This window comes from Lates calcarifer, linkage group LG15 (genome assembly GCF_001640805.2).
Source record: "Lates calcarifer isolate ASB-BC8 linkage group LG15, TLL_Latcal_v3, whole genome shotgun sequence".
In the NCBI taxonomy this organism is placed as follows: Eukaryota; Metazoa; Chordata; class Actinopteri; family Centropomidae; genus Lates; species Lates calcarifer.
The window spans coordinates 12,630,433-12,641,311 of record NC_066847.1 but is presented as its reverse complement, the minus strand read 5'-3'; the positions used below and the strand labels follow the sequence as shown (position 1 = coordinate 12,641,311).

The 10,879-nt window shown below is 43.6% G+C and overlaps 1 protein-coding gene and 2 non-coding genes across 3 annotated transcripts; all 3 read right to left on the bottom strand.

Annotated features, from left to right (window-relative positions):
- Position 1: 1 nt before the first annotated feature.
- Positions 2–10,829, bottom strand: tex10 (testis expressed 10). Its single transcript, XM_018686158.2, has 16 exons — positions 10,498–10,829; positions 10,023–10,226; positions 9,744–9,931; positions 9,317–9,643; positions 9,007–9,219; positions 8,655–8,907; positions 8,450–8,562; positions 7,984–8,231; positions 7,589–7,724; positions 6,703–6,872; positions 5,453–5,630; positions 4,302–4,524; positions 1,296–1,376; positions 1,016–1,200; positions 637–847; positions 2–515 (listed from the first exon to the last, which is right to left on the bottom strand). The coding sequence occupies exons 2-16, from the start codon at positions 10,203–10,205 to the stop codon at positions 393–395; spliced, it is 2,832 nt and encodes a 943-aa protein (XP_018541674.1). The 5' UTR covers positions 10,206–10,226; positions 10,498–10,829; the 3' UTR covers positions 2–392.
- Positions 1,636–1,708, bottom strand: trnat-ugu (transfer RNA threonine (anticodon UGU)). The gene has a single exon. It is a non-coding gene; the product is annotated as a tRNA-Thr (tRNA).
- On the bottom strand, positions 3,034–3,106 carry trnat-ugu (transfer RNA threonine (anticodon UGU)). The gene has a single exon. It is a non-coding gene; the product is annotated as a tRNA-Thr (tRNA).
- Positions 10,830–10,879: the final 50 nt, after the last annotated feature.

Sequence of the window (10,879 nt, the reverse complement as noted above, 5' to 3'; positions counted from 1 at the left end):
AGCAGTGCACTTTGATTTAACTTTATTTTGTGTGTTTTTTTTTTTCTTTTAGTTTACTTTTTAAAAATCAAAAGTCACCAGGTACCCCAATAAGGACTGAACAATGTTCTGCAGAAACAATACTCAAGATGCAAAAAAAGACAATTACCAGACTAAGAATGAGGCAATAAAGAGACAGGAAAAACAGTTGAAGTTCTTAAAACAACAATGTGGGGTATTCATTGTCACTCACATTTAAAAAAAAAAAAATAATTAACCCAAAAAAGGATTGTATTCCTGTCTTTGTCTTATGAACTTATCAGCACTGAGCTCTGAGAGTGTTTTGTTTGTCAAAGATGTTTGAGAAGGTGAACTGATCAACACACCAGGTATTTGTCTGGTTGGCGCATCGGTCAGTACATGTCTCGAAGGCCCAGGTTTCCACGGTGAGCGGAGGAGCCATGAGCCACAGTGAGGCTGTAACAGTAGAGCAGATCTGTCAGCCACTGATCCCTGGTGGCAGCCCTGGAGAACCTCTGGAAGACACACATACAGAAAGAAATCAAGTAAACAGCCTCCATGAGAAGTTCATGTGCTTTATCTCCATTCAAATTCTACAAAAGCCTTAAAATGCATCCCTGTGTTTGCTGTGTTTACCGTAAGGTGTTGTATGATCTCCTGCAGCAGAGCAGCATTGGCCAGCAGCTGGTTGTGGAGCGGTGTGTGCTGCAGCAGCATTGACAGGATCTGTCCGAGCTGTGGCAGCTCCTCCTCACTCAGATCTCCAACACGCAACGACTGCAGAACCATCCGCAGCAGACGAGGAACGGTGCTTAGCGCTAACACACAAGCACCCCAAATTGCCTCCCTGCAGATTGAGTCACAAAGGTGTTTTAACCACAGTTATTATAAATCTTAATCACTTTTATCATAACAACAAACAGAAAACTCCTGGTATTGAGGTCAAGATTTCATTTCAACAGGAGAACTTTTCCAAACACGGATCGTCAAATGGATGTAGTCATTCAACACACACCTTTTATGGTTGGTTTCAGCAGGTGTTTCCTGCTGCAGGGTGATGAGCAGAGCCAGCAGGCTGAGGCAGCACTGGGACAAGAAGCGCAGCACCGGCTCAATGGGCAGGACGGACAGGTCCAGTAATCTGGACACTGCTCTGAGCAGCCCGGCTGCCATGCTGTCAGGAACAACTCCCAACTTGGTCTGAGACATTCACACACACGCAGAGTATACACATGGTATGAATAAAGCATAGAAAAGAACAAAATGAGGACAAATCAATGAACACAGTTTCTCACCAGGTATTTGCAAATGCCATTTTGCAAGATGTCAAAGCACTGAGACTTGGAGCCCAGAGTTTCCAGACAGTGGCAGACTTCCTGTGAAATAAACAGGTACAGGTATATGTATATATGTGAGATATATATATATATATATATATATATATATATATATATATATATCAGCTTCAGACATTTTACAGATCAAACTTTATGTGAATCAGAATTGAACTACCTCTAGTAGAATACATGCAAGCATCTTAAATCAGTGCCCAGTACTTCCCTTAATACACTGGCAGTGCTTAAATAATTAAAGTTAGTTTGTGATCACTCAGGATAAAGAAAAACAATCATTTCAAGGCCCCAGCGAGATTCGAACTCGCGACCCCTGGTTTACAAGACCAGTGCTCTAACCACTGAGCTATAGGGCCTTTGTTATGAGCACTAATATGAGATGAGAATTTGAAGACAACACCTTGTACCTCACACAACCAGGGGCGTGTCACCCTGACCTGATCTGCCAGTTACATCATTGTTACAGTACAGTGTTCTGCTGTGAAACCATGGGTGCCTGTTGTAGTTTCTTTGTATAAAACTATTAAAAGGGAGGAATCAACCAGACATGATCTCAGCAGCCTCTGGGAATTTATTAAGACAACACAGCTCCAACTGCATTCAACAGTGCATAACGACAAATCCAAAGTTCTATCTTCTAGCACATTCTCTAATGTGTGTGTGTGTATATTTCCCAACTAGTCCTCCCCTATGGGTAATACTTCTGGGAACTAGTGTGCACAAACTTCAGACACACCACTGGTGTCTATGCCGAGTTCTGATCCCACTCTTGACCTCTTGTTTTGCTGACCATTCCATCCACAACACTGTGATCCAGCATCTTCTATTCTTCCCTGTTTTCCACCAACTTTAAGACATAGACTCTTTAAAGTTACCTTTCTCTTCTACATCCCTCATTCAAACATTGTTGAAAACCAAGCACAACCTCATGACCACAGCACTCTCCAATGGGCCTCCCCCAGCAGGACAGTGCTCCCACCACACCACAAAAACTGCTCAGAAATGTCTCGAGGAACGTGACAAAGAGCCCTAGGTGTTGACCTGGCCTCCTAACTCCCCGGATCCCAATCTGATCCAGCATCTGTGGGATGCACCTGAACAAGCCAGATCCATGGAAGCCCCACCCCACAACTTACAGGACCCAAAGGATCCACTGTCAATGTCCTGGTGCCAAACACCAAAGGACACACTCAGAGGTCCTGTGTCCATGCCCTGACAGGTCAGAGCTGTTTTACCGGCAAGAGGGGGACCTACACAATATTAGGAAGATGACCAGATGCTGGTGTTGCTGCCACGGGAATGTGCTTGATTTACAACAACGTTTAGGTGGGTGATACATGTCAAAGTAACATCCAGATGAACGTCAGGACCCAAGGTTTCCCAGCAGAACACTGAATTATAACGAAATGATCAGTGTTATCCCCCTCACCTGTCAGTGGTTTTAATGTTGATCTGTGTATGTGATATGTGATATATCAACTTTTGACTTGGGAGAAGTTTCTATTTCACTGCAGCAGAATAAAATGAGTAAAATACATTTTGAAATCAGCTGAACTACCTCCAATAGAATGCCTGTGAGTGTGTTAAATCAGTGCCCAGTACTTCCCTTAATACACTGGCAGTGCTTAAATAATTAAAGTTAGTTTGTGATCACTCAGGATAAAGAAAAACAATCATTTCAAGGCCCCAGCGAGATTCGAACTCGCGACCCCTGGTTTACAAGACCAGTGCTCTAACCACTGAGCTATAGGGCCTTTGTTATGAGCACTAATATGAGATGAGAATTTAAAGACAACACCTTGTACAACTATGGGTGAGTCACCTGGCTTGATCTGCCAGTTACAGGAGTGTCCCCAGCTTTGTTATGCAGCACCAGTTGGTTGAATTCAGAAACTATTCATATGCTGTAACTGCTAAAATCAATGGAGATACCATCCATTTTTTTTTACTGTCCTGTATGGCCAGATGCACGCGTTCGCTTTAACAAAATGAAATTCAGGCTTTTACTGCTCATTCTGTCTTTACCAAAGAGTCACTAACAGCATTTTAAATTTCTTCTTTTTTTTTGGCTTGGATGGAGACAAGATTGGTTTCAGGCCTAAGAAGCTGCCACACCACCAACTTTTTAAAAGTGAAAAATAAGGCTCAGCTTTTCCTCATTAACTTCAAATCCAAATCAAATTTCTCATTAGCTTTTATCAAATTGAGGCGTGTGTGTGTGCTGAAGTGCAGAACTGAGAGCGAGCCGGTGTGTGTCGGGACTGTGCACCTGTTGGCATTCTCCCCGTCATTAAAGCCAATCCAACAGTCTCATTAGTCGAACCAGAGTTGACACAGTCCGTCCCTTAATGCCGCACCCCCCCTTCCTTTGCCGCCACGTGCACCCTCCCTCCTCCTTCCCGCCACTTGCCTGTGATTGACTCAGACAGGGAGATGAGAGAGGCAGGATCTGAGGCCTTAATTGAGGGGCTGAATTAGTGATTATAAGCCCCCCACTTGCTCACACACTCACACACACTTGCCCCAGGGCATAGTTACGTTAACGGTAATTTCTGTGCAGAAATGTCACACTCCCATCATGCCATGGGCTCTCATTAGCATTTGTGCATATCCTCTATGCCCGATAACCACGCATCTCCAACCTGCGCAACGCGATAAAGGTTCCCCTCTCAGCCGGAGCGCCACGATAAAGCTTCCACCCTCTGAGCTCTATATGAGAGACAGAGAGGGACCAGGGGGGACTGAAAGACCACAGCTGTGTCCAGAATATCAACACTTTTTAATTTTCAAAACAATGTCTTTTCATCCTCTTGCTTCACCACCTACTATCTGTCCCTGCTAGATTCATTTTTAATGTTGTGTCCAAGCGTTTGCTGAGTGGTGGCAGTTTGGTGAGAGTTAGAGCGTATGTGAAGTTTGGGGTAAATGTAGGAAAGACAGTGAACGCACCTCAACAACGTCCCAGTGGTGTGTGAACTGCTCCAGTGGGGTGGGGTAGAGACTGAGAGGTGAGAGAGGGGAGGGAGGCAGGGCACTCTCGTCACCAGCCTCCTGCAGGGAGGTGAGCTTGTCGGACGAGAAGCCCGTCAGGGTGGAGAACAGGAAGCTGATGTAGTCCACGTCCTGCAGAGCCGCTTCCTGGTTCCCAACCGACCAGCCGCTCAGAGATGACCTGGAGAACATGATCAGTGAAAACATTATACAATCACCGACGCAAAATGTGCTTTGAACACAAAGTTGAAAAGCCACATCTATCGGTGTATGAAATATTTGTAACTGATTCAGCTTTCAAGCATTTTATACTTTTTGGACACACCACACACAACATTTATTTTGAAATAACAATTATCCTACAGATTCCTTGACACAGTTCTTAGGGTTCTTCACAATGCTGAGTTTTATAAAAGCATATTGAGCGTAATAGTGCACAGAAACACAATTATGAAAAATTCTTCCTTGTCCTGTGGGGAGGATAGATCTGTAACAGTAGGAAATATGTGTGAATAACGGTGCGTTTTATGAAGCCCGGGAGGCACATGCAGACAGTCTTCTCAATACTCCATGACGACGATGCATTCCAGCCTCCCAAAGAGCTCTTTGTATCATTCCCATTACACACATATTCAATCCCCTATGAACTCAGCACCCCCTCCACTCAAAATTTGTATAACACTGCCCCACTGACACAAGCAAAAGGTCAGACGCACAAATGCACGTAGCCACACACACACACATCAGAGAGAAAGGTAATCTGGGGGTGAGTAATAGAACAAAAAAAAACTGCTTTTATTGTCACCCGTAAGTTGAATATCAAATATACAAAGCTTCCACACCTGCCTTGCAGACAAGAAAGAAACCAGATAAAATGTTCAGGATTCCTCTGGGAAAGGGCAACACTGCCATCTGATGGTGGCTAGCGAGAGTGCTTTCTGTGTGTGCAACACTATTGCCTGAGGGGTTTAACTGCGTGATTCTAAAAGTAGGGGCATTCATCTGCTGTCAAAAATCTCTTTCCTAAACAAAAATGTTTTTCCACTTACACATGTACTTTTTTTTTTTTTTTTTTTTTTTTTTAGGTCTATGGGGGTTTTCAAGCTCACCTAAGGTGTACGATCCGAATCAGAGAGGCAGCGAGTCCAGCAGAGATTCGCCCGGCAGTGCAGCAGCAGCTCAGGTTGGCCAGAAGAGACTGGGACATCTTGGGAAGGAAGTAGAGCAGCTGCACCATTCGTTGCTGGGACTCTGCTGGTAACAGCACCACAACTCCTTCCTGTGGATCTTCACACACACATACATACATACATACACACACACACACACACACACACACACACACACACACACACACACACACACACATGGATACATGTTTCATGTGTAATTACGCAGAGACAGCAATGCACTGCACCCTCTGGGAAAAAAAAAAGTTCTTTCAGGAACAGTAGAACGATACGAGGAAAACCAGACTATGTTAAGGACTAGCAAAAAAGAGACAGACAGACAGACAGGCAGGGCCACTACAGTGAGGGCTCAGATAATGTGTGTGTGTGTGGTGTTCTGTCTGTCTCTGACGCACATGCTGATGTCAGAAGCCCTTAGACAAAAGGAGTCTTGTGATGGTGAATTGCTGGCTCTGCGGCACTTTCTATCAGAACACTGTCCCCCACCCCTCATTCCTTTTTCCTCTCCTGGCCCCCTCTGTTGCACACCAGCCTAACTATCTGACCATCACTGTACTGAACTCTGAGCAGTGGATATGGACAGGCTTCCAGCACGTTCTTATAACTACCCTCCACCTCTGGTTGAAGTTCAGTTTAGCCTGGGATGGGAAACATGGAGTTATGTCAGGGAACTAGAGTGTACCTTGTGTCTGAGATTTTTCTCTTTTGTAATCAGGCTATATCGTTGCTGCACTCTGAAGTGTTTATGCATATGAATATGAGTATGTATTTTTCATTTTTTTATTTTTTATTTTTTTAATAGATTTATTTGTTTTTCAGTCAATGCGGGAAATAGGAAACACCTGCATCTTCCTTGAATTAAATGCAGTAATTGTGTTTGATGAGCCAGATAAAGAGCAATTAAACACTAAATCACAGAGCAGAAACTTGCTGCAGCACTGCTCTCTGTGGGTTGAAATTTGTAAACACACTCTACCTCTAGCTGTAACCTTATCTAGTGTTGGCAGATCAGGTATTTACCACCTGACACCTGATGGACCATGGCCTTAACAAGTTTTCTGTCCTGTGTGAGTTGTTGCATTTCAATCTTCACGCATGGATGTGATACATGTCTGATAATTATATCCAATACTAATAATGATATGTGATGTCTAACTGAGTGTGTGTACCATAGAGGCTGCAGGCATGCGTCTGCAGACTGTTGAGCAGATCCTTGTTTCCTCGAGAAGCAGCAGCATGGATGGACAGGATAAGTCGCGCAGAGAGAGCGGGGTTACGGTGGCCCAGCTGGGACAACTGCACAGGAAGAGATGCCAACCACCGACACAGCACCTTACTCCTTCAGGGAGACAGAGGGAGGGATAATACACCGATGTGCACATTGCTGCCAGCTTTATTCTTTACTGCAAGTAAAGAATAAAGTTTGATTCTGTTGTTACATCCATAAAACAATTTGAGCAGAATTGTTTTTTTCCCTTTTAATGAAAATAAGAAAGGAACACAACTTAGTGGTCCAAACCCAGAGGCTAATAAGTTTAATTTCTGTGCCCTCCACTTCAATTTTGAGCACAAATATGAATTATTAGTTTTCAGAGAGGCCAGAGAAATTATATCCTGACAGAATTATCCCATAATTTAACAAATCATTACTTTTCTCAATGTGGTCTGGCACTGTCGTGAATACTTTAGCTTGACTAAGGCGTCATGTCATGTTGGCAGTAGAACAAACAGTCATTATAAACCCTTCCTGTTCTTGACAGATTGAACAACAAGCTCTTTAAACAGTCACTCATCTGTGCTTAGAATTTTTAGACAGAGAAAACATGGTGAGTGCTCTTGTGCCATGTGATCTGGCTGTGCCACTAAAATCCTGCACAAGGATGTTGTGTTTTCTCCTATAGGATTTTAGTACATAAAAATCTAATCTATATTCAAAATGCTGCAATGTTGGGCTACTATTGTGGGTGTGGTTAAATCATATAGCTGCTCCAATACAAGAACTGTAAATCTTCAGTTTAAGGATTGCCCATGCTGAAAGACAATGACTTAAGTTACCTGGCAATGTGTGTATGACCCTGTTCCTGCAGGTAGAGTTTGCTGTAGAAGGACAGCAGCAGAGATCGTGTCTGTAGAGTCAGGTGCCTCTGCTTATAGTAGATATACACTGCTGCCAACAGGTCCTCTGTCACTGCTGCACAAATACATATAAACAAACAGATATTATTATCAAAAATGACTGAACAGTAAAAACGTCTTCATACGATTCACAAACTAGTATCTGGATGCCAACCCAGAATCTTGTCAACAAACTCTGACATAAACACACACGTGTGTATACTCTGTTGCTAATATTGCATCATTACTGACTAAACTCCACTAATAATACTGAACTCATGCTCCTGTGTTTATTAAATCAGACACCCTTTCACAGATTCGCTGCACATGCTTACTTTTGCTCCTCTGTGTGAGCACCATCTTCCACACAGTGCCCAGCAGCATGTGGAGCTGCCTGTAGCTTAGTTTCACTCCACTGCCCAGGGTGTCTCGGACGAACGTCCTCAGCAGCGTTAACCAGTCTCCATCCGTCTCTCGGCCGAGTCCCTGCCTCTGGCTGAGGGACACCATAACTTGGCAAAGTGTGATGTTTAGGGCCAGAGGTTCCACAGTCAGACCTGGAATGGCTGCAGTTTGTTTACTCCTGTGGAGAAGACACAAAGATAAAGTTAATCACAGCTGGTTTAGATCTTCATACACAGTGTTTAATGATCACAAATCAGAAATATCATACCACTACTTTCAAATGATCTTTTTACCACCTCTCACATCATTTACATGACAATACATGTATATATTCATCAAGAACAGAGGGAAGGAGGATGAATGTTTGCTTGTTGCATTAATACAGATATTCCTTACCTTTTGAGATCAACCTTCTTTTTATGTTTGGGTATATCCTGAGTCCCATAGGGAAAGTTTTTCATGAAGTGCTGTTTAAAATCTGCCAGGTATTCTTTTCGAAACCATGCATCCTACACAAACACAAGGCAGTCTGTCATTATTTAGTAAACCAATAAATTTTAAAAAAAAAGCACTAGTTGATATTTGTGCGTTCTCATCTCACCAGTGCATCCTGGTGCTCCTGCTGTGGTGCCAGTTTTCTCAGCAGCTGCAGAATAGACAACACCTGGAACATTACTGACATGGCATCTGGGGTGAGTAGGTGAGCGCCCTCAGTGTTGCTCCAGGGAGAGTCACTAGTGCTGGCCTCCACCCAGACTTCGAGCAGAAGAGGCACCAGTGTAGCTGCAAAGCTCTGAACAGCCTCGGCTGAGTCCAGACTCTCAACCACTGCAGCTACAGGATCCACCTCAGGTCTAAACAGTGAGTTAATAACAGTAAATGACTGTTTGCTCATTTAAAGTCCATTTGTGATTTTCATTCTTGGATGGTTACGGGAGTTTGTGGTATTATACCTGAGTCTGAAGGTGGAATGTGGAGTTGGTTTGGCCCCAGAATGTTCATACACTTTAACGCCGACCTTACTGTAGGTGAGCTCTTCCCAGTTGAGGAGCAGAGGTGTAATCCGGCCCTCTCCACTGGAACCAAACACTCCTTCAGTTAAACCAGACATGTCACCTTCCTCCACCGGTCTCTCCTCAACAACTGCCTGCAGAAAGCGTCCAAGCCTGAAACACAAGTGGAACAAGCAGCCACAAGTATTATTTTAGATATTTCTTTTTATTTATTAATTTATTTTAATCTGTGTGCACATGGACTCCATACCTGAGAAGCACAGAAAGCCGCCACTGCTGGCTAGTCACAGCCCTGTTAAGACCGACCGACAGTGACCAGGTCCGCCCCTTGGCATCCTGGGGCTTTTTGGCCCCTCCATTGCTTTGTCTGTGAGAGATTAATTCTAAGAAGTTGGTGAGGAGTACTGCGGGCCGTGCTGCCAGCAGAGCAGGGTAGTGCTCCAACAACACATCAAGGACCTTCATTGCATCCTCCTGGATGCCTGCCTCAATGTGAGTCATCGCACAAGACAGGTGAGCACTGAGGAGAGGGAAAAATGGGGCCACTCGTTCTGCAGGCACAGACTGTGCAATGAACCTGAAAGCAGCATCAGACTGTTTTACTCAAAATAAAAACAAAAGGCAAGTGTTATTTTTAATGTTTTGTTGCATTTCTGCATCACAGTTGTTCCTCTAACCTGAGCACACGTGTAGCTGCCACACGAACATTGCCATCCTTGTCTGTGAAAACGGCTGCCACTTCAGAAAGCAGACGAGAGAGATGCTGCTCTAACAGAGATGGATTAAGGGACAGCAACTCTCTCAAACCCATCAAGGCACTATGTTTCACATTGGCATTGTAATGGTGGAGCTGAGACAGAAGGTCCTGGTGAAGTGAAGAACATAAAGTGTAGAGTTACTTTCAATGAACACAGGCAAGTATGTTTGTCTAAGAGAGAAACTGATAAAGGGCTCACATTGATACCAAGCTGTCTGTGTGTGGTGGGGCCACTTGTGTCTCTCTTCAGCTGCTCAGGTAGATGTATTCCCTTTGTGCGGAAGTTTGTGTTGGTGGCATTGTCAGCTTTGGGCTTCTTCTTTCCCACCTTTAACTTGACCTTCTGGAAGTCATCCTGTCTCTTCTTCTTCTTGGCCTTCATCTCTGCAGTCTATACTGCGGTCTATTTGACAAGAATGGAGATGAGATAAAGACACTAAATGTGTGTATTCACTTTGACAAAAAAAAAAAAAAAACACTGACTACTGGCATACGTTTGGACTATAATGTTGGTTGCTGAAGCATTAAAACATATTTTCTCTAGCACAAACTAAAGGCGTTGCTCAGTTTTTGCTCTGGATAGTAAGATAACGGAAGGTTGCTAGCTAGCTTGTAGCTAACTATCTCGTAGCCTGGTTCAGCATCATGCATTGAAAGTTCTGTCTTTAACTTACCTCAGTAAAAAGCCTTGGCATCAAATTATCATCAGCGTTGAGCTAAAGAATAGCCACCCTACTAACATTTATCAAAACATTTAAAAAGAAAATATTCTGTATGGATTCTCGTGGTGAAGCTCTGGGTCCTCTAATTGTGTGTGTACATGTTTACAAAGCGGCGCACTCGTTGGATGTGCAGAGGCGGGGATATAAAACCACTATGACTGAGACCTCATAGAGGTTTTTTTTAATATAGCCAAAAAATATTTTACGCACCAACGTGTAGCTAATACAATAAAATATAAAAGTAGTCCCCAATTATCCTGGGAAATATCAACACCTTGTTCAATTTTGGTTCTGTCCGGAGTTACGGTGAACTCTGGTGTATAAAACGAACGCA